The sequence below is a fragment of the Schistocerca gregaria genome, chromosome 4 (assembly GCF_023897955.1).
Source record: "Schistocerca gregaria isolate iqSchGreg1 chromosome 4, iqSchGreg1.2, whole genome shotgun sequence".
Classification (NCBI taxonomy): Eukaryota; Metazoa; Arthropoda; class Insecta; order Orthoptera; family Acrididae; genus Schistocerca; species Schistocerca gregaria.
Window position 1 is genome coordinate 315,160,164 of NC_064923.1, and position 20,572 is coordinate 315,180,735.

The 20,572-nt window shown below is 38.4% G+C and overlaps 1 protein-coding gene across 2 annotated transcripts in view; it reads left to right on the forward strand.

The window, feature by feature from the left end:
* LOC126267157 (gamma-tubulin complex component 4) overlaps positions 1-10,734 on the forward strand; it is a 150,407-nt gene extending 139,673 nt beyond the window's left edge. For both annotated transcript variants that reach the window (XM_049972100.1, XM_049972103.1), the window contains exons 11-12: positions 2,681-2,897; positions 10,177-10,734. In XM_049972100.1, the coding sequence (XP_049828057.1) occupies positions 2,681-2,897; positions 10,177-10,491 (532 nt within the window). In that variant the 3' untranslated portion in view covers positions 10,492-10,734. The remainder of the gene's footprint in view (positions 1-2,680; positions 2,898-10,176) is intronic.
* Positions 10,735-20,572: the final 9,838 nt, after the last annotated feature.

Genomic DNA, 20,572 nt, shown 5'->3' on the forward strand with positions numbered 1-20,572 from the left:
GGTGGTGGCAAAGAAAAATTGATTGATGAACTTAACAGAAGCTGTAGTTGCGGTGGTGGGTCATTGATGGCTGCATCCCGTTAGACGACGACAGCACGAAACAATAGTGAAGATGATGTCGGAAGTGTCAATGGCTGTGCGAAATGCTTCAGCTAGTCGGCCAGAACATGCTCATTTTCTGGATGGCGGTGTGGGGCCGGAACATCCTCATTTTCTGGATGGCGGGGTGCAGCCGGAACATTCCACCATGCTGCATCAGAGTGGTGTGGAAGATGGCTACCTGCAGCATGGTATACCATCGGACTGCCTGGGAACGGCAGCGGCGGCGGCTGGCTAGATGGGGAAGCGAGGTGCCTCGCCATGCAAGCAGCCTGTCGTTCACTGCCTCAGCTGTTAGGAGAGATACGCCGAAATGGCAGAAGGCTGTGTGCCGAACCATGAATGCATGCTCTTGTTATTGCACGTTGCACCTGGGGTGTCAAGTCCGAAGTACTACTGGCAGCTTCATTGGGTACAGCATGGTGAATTTCAGCTAGGTCGATAAGATGGGCCTAAAGGTGAGCGATTCCACTTCTGACAGGATTGGCAAGGAAGGGGAAAAAGTAGGGACCTGTTGAGGTGATGAAGTTAAACATTTTTTGATAGACATGATGGTTTATTTCAGTAAAAAGTGGTTGATGGCAAGCCTAGAGCAGGAGAGGAGAGTGTCTAAGTGGGTCGCAAGCTGCCAGCAGAAGAGAACGGATGGCATGTCCAGTCCCGGCGGCTGACTGCAGCTCCACCCCCACGTGACCACCTCCAAAACTCCCTATTGAACAGCCAAATTGTGGATGCTCGGTCACGTTACCTCGTCAGCAACACATGAGTTTAGCTGCTGATGGTTCAACATGTGAGCTACGAAGTGGTTATGTTGGTATAATGCAACGTGACTTACAAGCTGAAACTAGCTGCCAGGCAGAAGGTGCTGGCGAACATCAATTAAATATAAAAAATTAAATTTTTGTAATATTACATCCATTCAGTAACGGCTCCCACTGTACAGTACGTTAGTAATATCATTATGATGAAATATAATAAAAATGTGATGAAATGTAACTACTATATGAAAATATGTGCAAGAAATGTAAACACATGTTAAAAACTACACTTACAACATTTGTATGCAGTAACCTGAGTGTAATTCTTTTTCAGCTAAATGTAAAAGTACAGTATTCGTGTTACTATCAAAAGTAAACCTTTATTTAAAAAGTTGAGATTCATTAATCAAACATTATTGTAGAAAGCTATTTCACATAATTTTGTGGTGATATCAGTAACATTTTGGCATGTTTCTTACTCTGGAAAGATTACAGCACAATTAAAGTCTAAATTTTGTAACCTGTTTTAAAAAGCTAATCAAATTGTAATTGTAAACTTTGAAATGCTGTTTAAAATGATAAATGTATTCTCAGTTTGATTGTTAAAAGCTGTGTAAGCAACAGTAGCAGTGGCTGATGAGAATTACTTTTGAGACAGTTTAGTTTGAGTTCAGTGTCAACTGTTAGGTGTAAATAAGCAAGTTATTAAGTACATTTCCATTTTGACCATATCATTTTGATTTGATTAACTTGATGAGTCAATCCGGACATTGCGAACAGTCCAAGATTTCTTTCAGGCGGAGATAAACTGCAGTGAATAGATACGTATCTCAATGTCAAACATCAAGAAACATTGATTATCGAATTAGTGGTCACGAACAGTGGTTACATTTCACCTTCCACTATGGTGTGATAGCAACAGCAGCAGCTGCTGCCAGCAACGGACAGTGGTCAGTTCTGTACAAATATTCAAAACATGTCACACCTCTGTATGAGAGTATGTGGAAATGGAATTTTACTTCAGTTGGTAGCAGGTGAGAGAGTGCTTTGAACCTCTGAAAAAGCAACAACCCCCTTGAAGATGTCATCTGCAGAAGGGGACGAAGTATTAAGTTTCAACAAGAAATTCATCTGGCTCGCATTGTAATAGACCAGAATATTTCAATAAGTGTGATACAACACCACAGTTGTACATTACTTCTAGCCAGCTTTTTTTACTTAAGTTTTCAAGAAGAGCTACAATTGTCTGTTGCTTTTGAACTACTCATATTACTGTTCCGTATTATAATCCTACGTTTTATTTGGTGACAGAGGACTTCCTTCATGTTTTCTGTCTCATGGTGGGATGTACGTCAGGTTTTGTTGTCTTCTGCCCGTTTCAGAGGTATGGGACAAGAACTTTATTTCTTGATTTTCTTTTTGTGTTTCCTTAAATGATGACATAGTTATATCCACTTGTGTTGTTATTTTGTGATAAACCTACACAAAAGGCGAACACAAATGCTTTCTTTAGAAACCAGATGTTCTGTAGCTGACTGTACATAAAGGAAAGGGTTTTGAGAAGATAAAATTTGTAGTGATGTTTCCATTAATGAAGTACAATTTGGCCTTATCTGCTTTCACTGATGCTACTTGTACCGGTTGATTTACAGTTTTTTGGTTTGCAGTATAACTGGCTCAGTTTTTCTGTGAATCTTTTACTTTAATTTAAAAGTGGCATATTTGTTGATTTCGAGAACATGTAATGCACTCTTTTTACTTGCACTTTGATTCAGTGAGCTTTTTGATTGTTGTACAAATACATAATTTCTTTTTTATTACAGGAATTATAAATCCAAGACGGCTCTGTGGCAGCTACGCAACAATCTGATGTTTGTAGTAGATAACCTGCAATATTATCTCCAAGTGGATGTACTTGAAAGCCAGTATACAATCCTTCAGACAGCTATAAGCTCAACTAAGGATTTTGAACAGATTCAGAAAGCACATACAATTTTTCAGGCAAATATTTTGAGTCAGACATTTCTTTTGATGAGCCCAGTAAGTAATATGATTATTAATTTTAATATTAAATCACTTGCGATAGACAATAAAACTCATAATGATTACAGCATTTTTAGGAATTGTACCTTACCTCTCCTTTTTATATTTGATTTTGCAAAGCTATATCAAAATAATATCAGTGATGGCAATATTTATTTTTTATTGTTGTTTTGTTGCTTCAACATTTTTCCATTGTTTCTTGACTGTGTCTGTTATATTCAGAACACTAAGTTAAAATGTTCCACCACAGCCACATTCATACAGACTTATTTATTTCTTTACTGGTTTCAGAAAATAGTTCAGTTATTAAGCAGTCAAGTATAAGATAGGGATATAGGTCAGTATTGTCTGTCCAGTAATAATAAAGTCATCCTATTTTAGCAGATGCACTACATCAGTTAGATAATAGATCTGTAGTACCAAATAAATTGCACTATATGTTGGCCAGTTTCATAAACCAATGCTTGTCCAGTGCAATTAAAATACTTGGAGAAGTATGTACTTGTCCTATGATCTATCATATTAAACAATGAATGTTCTTAAAATGAAAAAGCTTTCATAGAAGGTAACAAATGTGAAAGTGTTAAGGTTAGGTTATTATTAGTAAAGTACGGTAATACAATGGAATGTTATACTGTAGTGGTAACTGTGTTCACCAATTGTAAGAATCATTTGTTTCAGTATTATGTAAGTGACTTGACCCACTTAACCTTAACCTGTTGCTGTAAGTCTTAGGAAAGAGCTGTGTGTGTTGTCATTAGCATGTAACCTTTGAGCATATTAGGATGATGTGATGCATGCAGTTTACTGTATTCCCATTGTGGCCAGTGGTAGAACCTAAACAGCTTATGTACACATGAACACATGTGTGCACACACTGTACCTGTTCATTCAATAGATTAGGCCTGTTCAGTTATCAAGTTACTATGTGATGCATTGAAAGCAACTGATGATTATTAGGTTATAAGTTGAAACCAGTAATGATACCATTTGTGTAACCTAAGGCTGAAATAGGTAACAACAAAAAACAAATTACAAGACAGTGACTGTGTTTCCTTAAGGCAGTATCCCTTATCTACGTAAGAATTTCAATTAATAAAAACATACAGAATGTTATGCAATTTTTTTCCATAGTAAGAGAAAAGGTGAGGGATCTTTCAAAATTTTGTGGCCATTTTACCTCCTTAAAGGATTACAATGTCTAGCACATATGCTTGAAGTCTGTCAAGCACCTGAAGAAGGGCGCTCTTCTTTTTCTAGAAAGAGTTTTTAGAATTCTATTATCTCAGTACATGTTTGCACCTTTTAATCTTTTTTTAGATTAAAGTGAAGTAATTTCATTGTATTTCGCTTAAAACATACATGCTGGATTTTTCTTGACAACCTGGAGACCTGCCTTTGTGAAATCAATGTAACTGATTTGACATTTTCATATCCAGCAATGTGTCTTCTGAATACTGCTCAAGTTGAATCACATGCTGCTTTGTAAACTGAGAAGTTATAGAAATACTAACATAGTTTTATCAATTTGTAACCATTTTTGAGGCATGTACCACATTGAATAAAGTACCATACTTGTTGTAAAAATAAACTTTTCAAAGTGGCATTTTTAACATCGCACCTTATTGCAGTGAGTAGCTTCTCAGCAGGAGAAGTAGCAAGTCAAAAATTAGTGAGTGTCCAGAGTAACTGATACTAGTTTATCCAAAAAGTGGAAAATGTCTCAATTCATTCTGTGCAATTTATGGAATTTATGCTCATGTTGGGAAAGCTCAAAGAAACCTCAGCTGAACTAAGTTTGATATTCATAGCAGTGTATGGGTGCACCCAATACTTCCTTTCCTTTTTCAGTTTTTTTTAAGCTTCAAATAATAATGACACACAATAACATCCTCTTCAAAAGGCCTCATGATTGAAACTGATATGATAATGCGATGTGACTCACCATATGACAAGCAATACGACAGCACGAACACATTTCTGTTTTAGTTTTTCACATTTCCTATCATCCCAATGGAAACATGATTTCATGCTGTTAAGCATCACATCGTATGACTTTCATTGCAATGTGTCATATTGCATGTAATATTGTCTCATTGTAAACTGCACATTAGCATAATTTCAAAGAAACAGAAGTGGTAAAGATTCCATGGTGAAGGAAAAATTCTTCTGCGTCTACAAATGTACTCTCCAAACCATCATGAGGTGCATGGCGGAGGGTACATTGTACCAGTTATTAGGGCTTCGTCCTGCTCTATTTACATATAGAGTGTGGGAGGAACGATCGTTCAAATGACTCTGTGCACACAGTAATTATTCTAATCTTATTCTCATGATCCCTTAGAATAATCTGGTTCTTGAAACTTTGTTAATAGACTTTCTCAGGATAGTTTACGTCTATCTTCAAGAGTCTTTCAGTTCAGCTCCTTCAGTATCTCTGTGACACTCGCGCATGGATTAAACAAACCTTTGACCATTCGTGTTGTCCTTCTCCGTGTACATTCAATACCCTCTGTCAGTCCTATCTGGAACGGGTCCCATACACTTGAGAACTGGTCGCACAAGTGACTTTTAAGCAGTATCCTTTGTAGATTGATTGCATTTCCCCAGTACCAATAAACAAAAGTCTGCCACCTGCTTTTCCCACAACTGAATCCATGTGATCATTTCATTTCATATCCCTACAAAGTGTTACACCCACCTATTTGTATGCGTTGGCCAATTCCAGCAGTGACTCATTGATATTATAATAATATTATGAAAAGGAAAGTTGCCACTCGCTATATAGTGGAAATGCTGAGTCACAGATAGGCACAACAAAAGGACTGTCACAAATAAAGCTTGTGGCCATGCCTCAGGCATGCAGTGTGGTTTCAGTTTGTGCGCGTGCCTACATATAATGTTGACAAAGGTCTTAATGGCTGAAAGCTTTATTTGTGTCAGTCTTTTTGTTGTGCCTTATCTGCAATTCAGCATCTCCACTATATGGTGAGTCGTAACTTTCCTTTTCATAATATTGTTACATTCCATGGATTTTCCATTGTTTGATCATTGATATTGTAGCCATAGAATAACATGTTTTTGTTTTGTTTTGTGAAGTACAAAACGTTACATTTGTGAACATTTAGAGCAAGTTGCCAATCCCTGCATCATGCTGAAATCTTATCAAGATTTGAATGAATATTTTTGCAGCTTCTCTCGGATAGTACTTCATTATAAATAAATCGTCTACAAAAAGCTGGATTTTACTATTAATATTGTCTGCAAGGTAATTAATATACCACATGAACAGTAGGGGTCCCAACACTCTTTCCTGGAGCACACCCAAAGTTACTTCTACATCTGACAGTGACTCTCCATCCGAGATTACATGCTGTGTCCTGTCTAGCAAAAGTCCTCAGCCCAGCCACAAATTTCACTTTATACACCATATTATCATACTTTTGACAGTAAGTGTGTAGGCATGGTACGGAGTCAAATCAAGAAACAGTGCCTCTACCTGGTTGCCTTGATCCAAAGCTTTCAGTATGTTATGTGAGAAAAGTGCGAGTTGGGTTTCGCATGATTGATGTTTTCAAAATCCATGCTGGTTGCCATTGAGGAGGTCATTCTGTTCATGATACCTAATTATGTTTGAGCTCATAATATGTTCTAAGATTCTACAACAAATCAGTGTTTTTTGGATTACCTCTGCTATCCTTTTTGTAGATGCATGTGACCTGTGCCTTTTTCCAAGAACTGAGCATGCTTGTTTGTTCAAGGGATCTACGATAGATTATAGTTAGAAGAGGGACTAACAGCCACAAATTCAGTATGGAATCTGACAGCTGTTTCTCAACACCACTGACACTAATACTTCATTCATCTTTTCAGAGGTATGAGGATTAAATTGGGGCAGTTCTCCTGCATTTTTCTTTGTAAAGGAAGATTGGAAAATGGAGTTAAGCATTTCAGCTTTAGCTTTGCTACCCTCAATTTCAATTATTGTCTCATTCACTAGAGACTTTACCCTAACTTTGGTGCCATTAAAAGCCTTTACATACAATCAGAATGTCTTTGGATTTTATGATATATCATCTGACATTATTCTACTTCAGTAGTGATTGAAGGCATCACGCATCACTCTCTTGACAGCCAAACGGGTTTCAGTCAGCATCTTTCTGTCTATAGCTCTACACTTTGTTTTACATCTATTATACAGTAATCTGTTCCTTTAGAACTTTCTTTACAGTGACTGTATACCATGGAGGTCCCCTCCCATTATGATCGGTTCCACTGGGTCAGCTACTCTTTTAAACTTGAGCCAGAGTTCCTCTACATGCTTCTGACCTGTGCTAAAAGTTTCAGGTTCATCATTGAGATATGACACTACTAATTTTTTATCTAGTTTACTGAACAAATGTATCTTTCTGTTTGTTTTAGTTGTTGTTCCTACTTTGGTAATCATTGTTGCAACAACTGCATCATTGTCAGTGATACCAGTTTCGATGTGGACATCCTCAAAGATGTCGGGTCAATTTGTTGCTATCAGATCCAATATATTTCCATCACGAGTTGAGTTCTTAAGTATCTGTTCTAGGTAGTTATCAGAGAAGGTATTTAGTAATTTCTCACAGGATGTCTCATCATGCCCATCACCAACAAAGCTGTAATTTTCCCATTTCATTGTTCGATGATTAAAGTCTCTGCCGATGATTACAGTATGGTTGGGAGACTTATGTACAAGTGAACTGAGGTTTTCTCTCAAGTTTTTAGTTACACCACAAGGTGAGTCTGGTGAGCGATAGAAGGATCCAGTTATCATTTTATGCCCATCCCTGATACGGAGTTTTGCCCAAACAGTCTCGCATACAACTTGAATTTGTATCTCAGTGGATTTGAGTTCCTTATCTGCTGTGACAAATACAGCACCTCCATTTCCCATGTGTGTGTACTTTCATATACACTTACATTTTCCCCAAAAATCTCGCTCTCACTTTCAAGGTTCAACGAGCTTTTTGTGCCTAGTAATAATTGAGCTTCACTGCTTTCCAGGAGCACTTCAAACTCTGGGAGTTTGTTGTGAATGCTTCAGCAGTTTACCATTAGAATTTTCATACTCTCATCTGTGGGAGTAATTTCTTTCAATCTTACACCAATACTTTTGGGTTTCCTACAGCTATCATTATCTGTATTGGATAATGTAAAAAAACCTGTATGTTTACCCCACACACAGTCAGCTACCTTAGCAGCAGCCTCTGATGTGTACTGCACACCTGATATATTTAGGGATGAACCTACAGTTCTCAACACCATGGCACCAATTCCAGGGAGTCGCAGCTTAGCTTGTCACAGAACCTTCAAAGTATCTGGTTCAGTCCTTCCATTCACCTCAGAACAAAAGGGTCACAATCAATTCTGGGGACAATGCTGCAAATTGTGAGCTTTGTTGAAGTTCCACGTGCAAGGCTGGTCTTCCCAACATTCTCTGCCAGTCGCTGGAATGGTCTAAGAATTACCTCGGAGTCCAGACAACAAGCATCATTTGTTCCAATGTGAACCACAGTCTGCAGTTGGTTGCACCTGTTCCCTTAGTGGCTGCCAGAATACCCTCTTCAACTTGTTGAATGAGGCCCCCAGACATACACACTGAGTGCACCTGGTGTTCTTTCCCGTCCCTTGTTGCCAGTTTTCTAAGTGGTACCATCATTCGCCATATGTTTGAACTGCCTCCTCCTGACACTGGGCAAAATAGGTTTTCCCAAAAAAGTGAAGTGAGTAATAGTGGCTCAGTTTCAGTGAAAGACAGCAGCTCAATTTTTGGCAAGGGGCATAGGTGCAGCATCCTTTGTCCTCCTTGTACAGGATGCCTAGATCTACCTTTGACACACCACTTGCAGTATAGTGGACAGGTAATGATAGATCCTTCAGAGGAGACAGTATCCATATGAGAGTATAGTACTTGAGGTACCTTTGGTGCAGGTATCACAGGTATACGACTCTCGGGAGCTTTTCCAAGACATCGATTCACAGCAGCTGACAATTGTTTGACAGTAGTCAGGGCAATTTCCAGCTGCTTATGAATGTCAACCAGCTCATCCCATGCTTGAGAACAGCATTCACAGTGGGCCTGCATTTTGGCAGGTGCTATGTAATACAAGGCAGTGAACATATAACTTTAAATTAAATATGCTGGTTGTCTTGTAATGTGCTGAGCTAAAAAGTTGCTAATTCCCTATAAGAATTGAAGCAGATACACAGAATGAAATTTCTATTGAGACAACACAAAAACCTATGGTAAAAATTACTAGTTTCCAAAAACGTTTTGATTTTAATTATAATTGTTAGAAAACTCAAAAAAGGAGTTAATTTATGATAATGCAGATAATATATAGAGCTATTCCTCTCTAAGGAAAAGCTAGATGTAACACAATATGATAGAAAATCTGTCACAGTAACTAAATCACAAATGCCGATTTGTTACAAATTGCTTGTAGATTATGCAAAGGGCATTGGTAGCTTCCAAAAATTCTCAAAAATGCTCATTTATTTGTGTTTATATACAATGAAATTCAGGGCTGATGTTTACTTTGGCTGAACTGTCAATGACAAATGCTGATTTGCTACAAACTAAAATACTTCTGAAAATACAGCTTTGTAAGCATCTGAAAATTCTGAAGCTAACCTATTTCTCAAGTAATTGTGGAATGAAATTAAAGAAAGATTGTTTTGAATGAGGATAGGTCTACAGTCCTCAAAAATTTTAAGAACACAGTTGAGTTCAAGCGTACTATTTTATTGCAGCACTCGCAGATGTTCAAAATTTCACAATATATTGGAACAGAAATTGGTGTTGATGCAGTCAGTGAAAGATTACACAGAAGTAGTGATGCGTACAGTAAAATATGCAAATCTAGAACTTTAAATTGACATGCAATCTTGTACAAGCAGTCTCACACAAGGGAAAATTCCTGAGATAACACAGACATTGTCAGTTGTGTGCTACTGCAAGTGACAGAAATTTTATCTGGTTTTATGAGCCCAAAAGATGTCCAAACTCCACATCACCAGCTGAGAGGCTTTTCTACAGCATTTTGGTTACATAACTCCAGTCCTTTATACCATTTATATTACGCTGTGACAGTTCCTTCAGAGTAAATTGTTCCTTTTATTTTAATTCTAAGTTAGCAAAATCAGTGCAACCTCTGGTGTTTATAAAATGAGATCATTTTGCCTACCATATACTGACAATAGTAAAACTGAATTTTTTTTATACTACTGTGTCATCCTGTTTCAGGTGGATGATAATACTCAAAGTGTTAGCTATCGGACCAGGGGCTTTGAAGACAATCCTGTTCACAAGACTATTTCTACACTTCTTGATCTTAGTAAGTCATTTTGTGCTGAGCAGCAGAACAACCCCTTTGATGAAACAAATATCTCAAAGATGCAACAGGAATTTCATCACTCGATGTCAGTCTTGTTGCAGCTGTTCTCCACATTGAGGTCTCATCCTTGTGGTGCTCATTTAGCCCAATTACGACTACGGCTTGACTTTAATTTTTGGTTTAGCCAGTATGCCAAACCATCCACATTAAATGGAAGCTTTTAGTACATAAAACTGAAAGGACTTTCTGTGTTGATACTCCTGTAATTCGGTTAATTACGTAGCCTGAGTCAGTATGTTATGGTAAACAATCTTGTCTGTAGTGGAGCCCACACTGTATGGATTTATTTTCTAAGACATAAACTTAATTATTGTAAATGTGAAAGGTAGATGATTGTTGATGTTTACTATTTGGAATACAAAAATCTTTCCTACCTAAGCTATAGATTAAATTTTGTTGTTGTGTTATTTTTTGATTTATGCAACTACTAACAAGAACCTTGATAACTTTTGTGTTTGTGTGTGTGTGTGTGTGTGTGTGTGTGTGTGTGTGTGTGTGTGTGTGTAGCATGAGAAAATAGCAGGACATCATTCGAATATTTCGGGTTTCCAACTTCATATCTCACAACACCTGCTAGCCATATTTTAACAATATAGGCAGCAAAAGGGTCTTTTGAAATTAATTTTCATCATGAAATAATTATTCTTTTATGAACTAAAGCACATTTGATAAGTGTGGTAAATGCTGCAGCTTAATTGTGAATGGAAATAAATGTGGAAAAACATCAGTGTAATTTTCCAGTAGGCTGTACTTGAAACTGATTTAAAAATCTCTGGTGATATGCTGGTTGTTATCTCATTTCACAATAATGCCAACAGAGCAAATTATTTTCAGATTTTAAGGTAATTTGATAGTTGCATTGGAAGTTCCCACAGTTGCTAGCTGTAGTTTGCTGCTAAGTCATTTAACTGAATTGTAGTGAAGCCTTCCCAGACAGTAAAGTATTAAGGCCCTTGTAAAAGTCTGACAGTTTCACTCTTAGATGTCTCTAACTGCTTCATCACTTTGAAGACTATGGGCAAAAGATAGAGAAATACAAAAACTTCAGAAAATATCCAATAGCACAGTGCATAGAGCATTATCTGAGGTGCGGAAGGAAAGCCTAAAGAAAACTGATGTCTTCTTACTGGCAGATAGTAGCTGTGGGATGGAAATGTAGGTACTCATCAGATAAAGACTCCTCTGTGAGTTACAAGTAACTAATATTTTTAAACCGATTACAGGACTCAGCAATGCTATCTGCAAGTTGAGCTATTTTGGGAAATATATTGCTAAAGTAAAGAGTAATTTTATTTATGGATTCTTAGGTTACTTCTTGGTAGAACAGTTCCATATTTAAGTATGTTATTTTTGTTTATTTCAAACTAGTTTTCAACTTATTTTACCATCTTCAGGAAACAACTGACTAGTGCCTGGAAGGTACACTAGTTATTAGATAGTCAAGCCTTATAAGCAAGATACAGTCCACTTGCATAGAGTTTTGTGCATCAGACTTGTTTCTTAACATTGAAATTACATTTTTCACAATGGAAAATGTTGAGCATAATAAGTAATTTAACTACTTGATGTTACCGGTTAAATGATTATAATGCTAAATTTTGTGAAGTCTTGACATTGGCTGAGAAACTATTAAACTGAACACTGTACTGTCTCTTATTTAGGAAAGCTATCCAACAAATTAACCAGCTCATATCCTTTTCAATAGCAAGGACAGAACAGATTTTTTAAGTAACAGCAGTGTTAACAGAATCTCTTGCAACGACTGCAACAAACTGTTTCTCCATCTTTGCTGAACACATGCTGAACAGGGGACACAGATACCAAGCCCACGCACAAGTAGTACATATAGCCAACAAAGGAAGAAAACTAAGCCTGTTAGAAGCACTTGAGTTAAACTGACATTCAGCTCAAAATCCTCACCTGGTTCTAAAAGATCAATTACAGCTGAGCACATCTCCACCTTTAACCTTTACATGATGCAACTGCTCAGCCACATATCCACAAACTGCCACAATGACACATACTACAACACAAAATTAAAACACAATATAATCACCTGTTCCTTACCTTGCTTAACCCTCAAATTTCAATTCAATATTGCATATATCAGTGATGCTTCATGTTTAATATTCCCCATTGCTTAAAAACAAAAATTCAAGAAATGACAGATTACTACTTGCTGCAAAGATTATACGCTAAGTTGCAGACAGGCACAATTAAGACACTTACACATAAGCTTCCAACCTCAGCCTTCACTGGGAAAAGAGAAACATGCACCATTCACTCACATAAGCAAACATACCTCACTCACACATGACTACCAACTCCAGCAGCTTGGCCCATGATGCAACTATCATGTGTGATGGAAGCAGCAATCTGGAGGGGGCAGGGAAGGAGAAGAGGAAGGAATAGCAGTGTACAGGTGGAGGAAGAGGCGAGCGCTGTCTGGAGGAGTATGCAGAGACTAGAATGACAACAGGCACAGCATCAGGAGGTTGTAGGGCATGGAAGGGGGAAAAATGGTGAAAAAGGAGAGGAGTGGGTAAATATGGTTGGCTGTATTGGCAGAGGGAGACAAACAAAGAGGGTGGGAGATGAGAATGGGGAGGAGGTGATAGGACAGATAGGGTGGAAACTATTGGGTGAAGAGTGAGGAGACAAAATGTTACTATAGGTTGAGGCTGGGATAATAATTGGAGAGGACAATGTGTTGATGTGTTGTAAGGATAACTTCCATCTGCGCAGTTCAGAAAATCTGGTGGTGAAGAGGGGGATCCAGGTGGCTTGGGTAGTGACATGAAGCATGTTACATTCAGTTACATGTTGTGCTACAAGGTGGTCTACTTTGCTCTTGGTCACAGTTCTTCGGTAGCTATTAATCGTGTTGGACAGCTGCTGCTTAGTAGTTGTCGTACCTGTATAAAATAACTGTGCAGCAATTGCAGCACAGCTGGTATATCAAAGGCTGCTTTCACGTGTGACCCGGTCGCTGATGTGGTTGGATAAACCTGTGACAGTACTGGAATAGGAAGTTCTGGGAAGGTGGAACCGGCAGGTCTTGCACTTGGTTCTTCCACGGAGACACGATCGTTGTGGCAAGGGATAGCTATCGGGAGTGGCATAGGGATGGACTAGGAAGTTGGGTGGTCAATGGAACACCACTTTAGGGAGGTTAGGAACAATATCGGGCATAATGTTCTTCATTTCAGAGTACAATGATAGGTAGTCGAAGTCCTGGTGGAGGATGTGGCTCAATTACTCCTGTCTGGGGTGGTAATGAGTGATGAAGGGGGCACTGCTTTGTGCTTTGTGGCTGGTTGTTGGGGGTGGTGGGATGATTGTGGGTGTGGGTGTGGGTGTGTGTGGGGGTGTGTGTGTGTGTGTGTGGGGGGGGGGGGGGGGGGGAATGGCATGGGAGATCTGTTTGTGGACTGGGTCTGGAGGATAGTGCCTCTCTTTGAAGGTCTTGGTGAGATCCTCAGCATACTGGGTAAGGGAGTTCTTGTCACTGCAGATATGCTGTCCCTGGGTGGGCAGGCTATGTGGGAGGGACATTTTGGTGTGAAAGGGATGACAGCTGGCAAAATGTATGTACTGTTGGTAGCTTTTGAGTTTAATGTGGACAGAGATGCAGATGTAGGCATTAGAGAGGAGGTGGTCAACGTCTAAGATGGTGGGACACTGGGTTGAGGAGGACCAGGTGAAACAGAAGGGAGAGAAGCTATTGAGATTGTGCAGGAATTAAAATAGTGTGTCTTGGCCCTGAGCCCAGGTCTTGAAGATATCATCAACAACCTGAATCAGGCTAGGTGTTTGACATTTTGGAAGGCTCGGAAAGTCTCCTTTGATGGCCCATAAACAGTTTGGCATTGTAGGGTGCCATGTGGGCGCCAATGGCTGTGATTCTTTTGTATATCTTCCTGCCAAACGAAAAGTTGTTGTTGGGTTAGGATAAAGTCAGTAAGGTGTACGAAGAACGAGGCAGTGAGTTTTGGAATCTGAAGGATATTGGGAAGGGTAGTGTTCAATAATGTTAAGACCATGGGCATGTGAGGGATGTTGGTGTGTAGGAAGGTGGTGTCAACAGTGATGAGTGCAGATCCAGGAGGTAAAAGGGTGGGGACGAGGGATAGTTGGTGAAGGAAGCGGTTGGTATGTTCGACTTGGGAGGCTACATTACAGGCTGTTGGTTGGAGATGGGCAATGAGGGCTGAAATTCTCCCAGTCGGGGTGTAATAGATAGCCACAATGGGACATCCAGGATTTATGGGGTTGTGGATTGGTGGAGCATTTGGATGATGGATGTCATAGGGGTGAGTGGGGAAATCGATAAAGGGGAGAGGTTCTGGAAGGACCTAAGCCATTAAGCAGGGATAGTAGGTTGTGTTGGACTTCTGGGATGGGATCACTCTGGCAGGGTTTATAGTTGGAGTAGTCAGATAAATGGTTGAGGCTTTCTGCTGGGTAGTGGCTGTGATTCATAGCAACTTGGTGGGTCCTTTGTCTGCAGGTTGGATGATTAAATCAGGATTAGTTTTGAGGTATTGTATGGCTATTCCTTCTTCTGCTGAAAGTTTGGTGTTCTGAGGAAGGGACCTGGTGAAGGATGGTGAGGCTAAGTTGGATGTGAGGAATTGTAATTCATGTGTTGTACTTGCTAGAAGCAAGACATGTTTATTAATTACGAGTGCTTCTTAAACCAGCTCGCTTATGAATGCTAATTTAATACGTTTCTAAAGCTTGAATTACGAGTGAAATACGAGAATATGGAGATATTTACTTGTGAAATGTGAGAATGTTATTCTGCATACTCCAATACTTTTTTAATTTGTGAAAACATAATGTTTGTATATTTACTCCACACATTCTATCGTTTAAAAAGTGTTAGAGCGTGGCGAAAAAACGAGAATTTTCAGAAGATATCGAAGAAGACGATATGTTGTGTTGCCATAGCAACCATATATAGCAAGACAAGAGAACTGTTTTGTGTAATTGGATTAAGTCCAAAAAACCAAAATGGAAAATTTTGTGGCTGCAATAAAAGGGAAGATGAAAAGAAGTAATAATGTTAAGAGAATGGAAAGAAGACCTCGACATATTAGACTAAGAAGAGATATGATGAGAGTAATTCAGCTAAGAAGATCCAGTGGGGGGAACATACAGTTCTCACACACAGCACAGTGATGCCGACATGGAAACAACATCTGATGCAACCGGCACCAGTTGTGGTTCACTGGTGCTAACCGGCCTCCACAGCTGCCTACCAACGCCAACGTCAACACCATTGTCTGACGCTGCCGTCTTGCTGTTCACCGGTGCTGACTTGCCGTCTCATCCGCTTACCTATGTTGTGAGAATTCTAGGCCAGGTGAGCGCAAAATAGAACTTTAGTACCTTAGCAAGAAGTGATACAAAAAGTAGAGTGACTTTTATTGGCTTAGTTATTATACTTAGAGTTAATTCGTTAAATGATTACTAGATAGAAAATTGACAGGAATATGGATAATACACTGAGAATTGGGGAAGCTTCAGAACCAGCCATGGCTATGAAAGTGAGTAAGGAAGTGCCAAACTGATCAGAATTAGTAAATTTAATCAAAGCCCAAAGTGCAGATTCAGCGGGTTAAGAAAGGAACTAACTGCACAAAATACTTCTTTAAGAAGGGAACTAAGTACGACTTTAAATGCCAAACTAAAAGCCCAGCATTTACAGTTAAATGAAACTTTAAAAGCTCAAAAGGCTAAATTAGATGCCCAGAGTACAGCTTCAACTGCTCAAAATGCTTCTTTAAGTAAAGAACTAGGCTTAGTAAATTCTCAATTAAATTTGTTTAATGCAAAAGTAGAACCGCAAAGCAAAGAATTTGGTAGTCTATGCAAAACCATGGGGACTTTAAAGACTCAATTTGATGATTTTAAATTATAAAGTAGAGTATTTGAAATTAGAATTAAAGAATGAAGTAACTAACTCATTAAACCTCCATGTAAATCAATTGTCCAAGGACTTTATTCAGAAACAGAATGATCAAATCCAGGATTTGATAAAAAAAGTTAGAATTCGATATTGAAGATAAATGTAATAATGTAGAATCAGAACCTATTGAAAACTTAGAATCTTTGGAAGACGTGTACAATAATGAAAGACAGGGAATGAATACTTTTAAACAGAGTGTAGATCAGCCTAAGGAATTAATACCGATTATTCAATCGCAAATTACAGTTGTCAGTCCTCGAGTGGATAATGTTGATAAATACTTCAAAGAGAATATATCGAACTTTGATATTATAAATTATGTAGTTTGGAGGAACCATTTGAACAAATTATAGATCGAAAAGTTGCTGAGCGTGTAACCTCCGGAAACGTTTTGACTATTGCTTCTTCCAAACTTAATGATACTAGCAAAGTTATAGATGACATGTGGAAAGAATTCAAGCTTATCCAAAACAAAGTAGGAAAAAATGTGTCGTCACCTAATGTTGTGTTACCTGGGGAAGTGGTGATTGTTTTGCAGTGGGAGACTTTCAAACAAAATTTAACATGTAGATGTGCTGGTCTGCACTTGCTCAAGTGAAGTTAATATTAGATCCGTGGGACCTGGGCGGAGTCACATATCCCCCAGGGACGTTAACATTCCTAGTTAATGGACGGAGTGACAACCTTCGGGTTACAAGTTGTTTTCGGTGTTTCTTCTGTAATAATTTTCCATCACCGAATTCTCTGAAACTCTTAAACTATTCTATCCTCCCTCACTTAGAGGTACTGGTAAAAACCTCACTAGTGAGAATTTGCTATTACAGCATTCAAAATTGCTCCTGGTATGCTATTTACTTATTTCAGTCAGTTAGGTGTCCTGACTTTGCTCTGCAGCATGAGGCGGAGAACTGCACACATTTTGTCTCCGATCTCAGTCATTTGGCACAGCCTTGGGACAGGATATATTTGGTGCCTGGTCAGTTCTTATCTCCCTCGGTCATTCAAAATGTTATATAGTCAAGCCAGCTTTTGCCTTTTTGCTCTACACGAGGTTTCTGTCCTCGCTGAGCTGGCCTTAGGACAACTGCATTATTCTTCGACAGATTTACCGCTATAGTCAGCCCAGAGTTCAAATTTGTTTTTCCTAATGCATATTTGTCTTAATGAACGGAAGTGAATATTATGTCAGCAGAACATATAATATTGGATGAATAATTAAATAATGATGATACTATGGCATATAACATTCTGTTTTGCATAGAATGGTTAACACCTTTTATGAGATGTGATGTAGATGGGATGGTTTGTATTGATTTTGAAAGGGGTGGGTAGTGTAAATGAGAGCATGATTTACACCAACATATAAATCATGGCTAACACAGTTCACACATCACACCTTTGAAACAACCCTCATAAACAAGTGTGACTGGTTCTTTACCATTTGCTGTTTCCATAGGGTTGCTAAGATTTTCTTCAGGGACCTCAAGGGTCAAGGTGGGAATGTCTATTCTGTAGAAGATGATTTAACACCATACCTCCTCCAGCTTCTCACTCAAGTACTGGCAAGGTAGGGATCTTGGGGAAGGGGGGTGGGAAGGTTTCTGTCATTGGGGCTGTCTTCTTTCTCTTCTTCGATCTTAGGAACCAATTCTAATTTTTTCTTTCTTACTTCTCTTTTGTAGACCTAACTATTTTTCTCTCTTTCCATATTCATATACCTCTATCGCAGAAGTCCTTCCTAGTCTCTGTGGTTTCCTATAACCTACAAGTTATTTTCGCATAAGAAGGCTGAAGAATCAGAACACACAGACACACTTACACATACAAACAAAGAAATACGAATATGCAAACAATGAAGTTACAGATTAGAAAGATGTAAGAACTGCCAAGGGTTGTAGGGAAGAAGATGTACATCTAGAAAGATGCACTCATTGTTGTTATTATGATGGTTCTACATCGCCTATTTACACGAAAAGCCATGAAGATTCCATATCACATATGTACATAAGTATAGAAAAACTATGATGATCTGACAATGAGTATACATAAGCCGGAAGCATGAGTAATGAAGGAGAACACAAGCTAGATTGGAGTAAATTGTGATGTTTATTTTAGAAAAGTCAGTGTAGCGAATACTCGGAAAAATTGATAAATAGTAGGATAGTGAGGCTTGAACAAAATAGGTAGACATAGTATCTACCATGGTTTGAATAATGTGTGTAGACATAGTATCTACTAAGGTTAAAGAAGTTGAAAAGTAGAGGAGGACTCTAGGATATTAAATGAGGTGCTAAGAAGTGTGAGTGAAGTGTAAAATATATTTTTATTTTACCAGGAAATATTTAATTATAGTGTACATAAAGATGTATACTATGGCAGTGAACCACTCATAAGGATAAGGAGGGGCGTATCCAGCATTTGCTAAGGATATAGGTCAGGTGTACCTACATAGAGATAGGACGACCTGTGGCCTGATGAAAAGGAATGTTTTATAAAGGGGCATACATACCAGAACGGAAGGAAGATGTGACTCATAGGGTCAACCCACACGTGAGGTGTAGGTAGGTACTGATCCTTGGGGAATAGGACAGTACCGTGACAGAAGTCACTTATATAACAGGAATTATTCTGGTAAGTTTGAATTCTACACATCACTACCTTTATTATGTTTTATGTGAATTTACAATTGGCCAAAAGAACACTTTCAGTTGCCCAGAGTTCCTCCAGACTACAAACTACTATAAATAATGATACTAGTACGTACTAAGGAAAAATATTGCAAGGAATTAGAATAAAAAATAAAGTACTCGAGTGTCATGAACACCTGGAGCTTACGATTGGAAACTAAAGGTTTAGTCCTCGCGATTCCTAGATACAAGAAAGTGAACTCCAACATTGATTGAAATGTTCACATTTTATAATTAAAGTAAAAAAAAAAGGAATAGCTAAATAGTAAGAAAAAGGTTATTCACGGTTATGAAAAGACAAGGTATACTGTTAAAATATGAATTGTTATTATGTGTGATATAAATGTACATAATGATTGTATATAAAATATTGCGTGTTAAATCTTAGGGGGGATATGCCTTTGTGAATTTGTGCATAAATTTTAGAACCAATAAACCTTCCTCCATCTCAAACACATGGTATTTTAAATGGAAGTGTGAGAGAGATGAGTCCAACCTAGTGCGCATTTAATGTTTGTGTGTGCGCGTCTAAAAACAGTCACGAGCAAAATGTGGACGCTGCAGCCAACAAGTACCTGCTATACGATTCATAGAGTTTCAGTGTATGTGTAGAAAAGAACAAGGAGTGTTTATGTATTATTCTGTGCTTTCACTGACTGGGATGATTGTTAAGGACAAATGAAGAAATGAGGTTAGACTTTCAAGTAATTCCTGTGTTGGACTTAATAGAAGCAAGACATGTTCATAAATTTTGTGGTTATTAAACACATTTACAATAGCATTAGGTTAACAGAGTCTAATGCGAGATGAATCTGTTTACTTGCAAACTTTCGAATATTTATGTGAGAAATGATGAATATACCAAGACTAGACTAAAAGTATTGTGCAAGTATCCACTTACTTATTCGTGAGTTGGGGGGGGGGGGAGGAGAGAGAGAGAGAGAGAGAGAGAGAGAGAGAGAGAGAGAGAGAGAGAGAGAGAGAGGGGGGGGGGGGGGGTATCATGTAGAACAAAGCGAGAATTATTTCAAAATGTTAGAAGTAGCCACAGTCAAGGTAGCCACAGTCAAGCCACAGTAGCCCATTATGGACAGTACTGTAACATGCTTAAAAATGTTATTAGGAAAGCAAAGTGTATGTGGTATGCAAATAGCAGGATAACATTTAAACCATATGGTCAGTTGTGAAACAAGTGTCTGGTCAGCAGCACGAGATTGATGATATAAAGTCAGTTCACAGTAAAATCATTCGTGTTGCTGATAAATCAGATATATGTTCAGTATTTAACAATCATTTTCTAAGCATTGCTGGTGAATTAAATAAAAATTTAGTTTCTACAGGGAATCATAACTCTCTTGGAAAATGTCTTTCCGAGATTGATGTCTGAAGTACTCCTCTGTGATACTGACAAGAGGGAGATTGAGTCAGAAATTAAATCACTGAAGACTAAGGACTCTCATGGGTATAATGGAGTGCCTAGCAGAATATTAAAGTACTGTACTGCACATGTTAACCCTGTATTTAGCCATATTTGTAATTTTTCCTTTAGGAATGGTCAGTTTCCTGAACAATTAAAGTACCCAG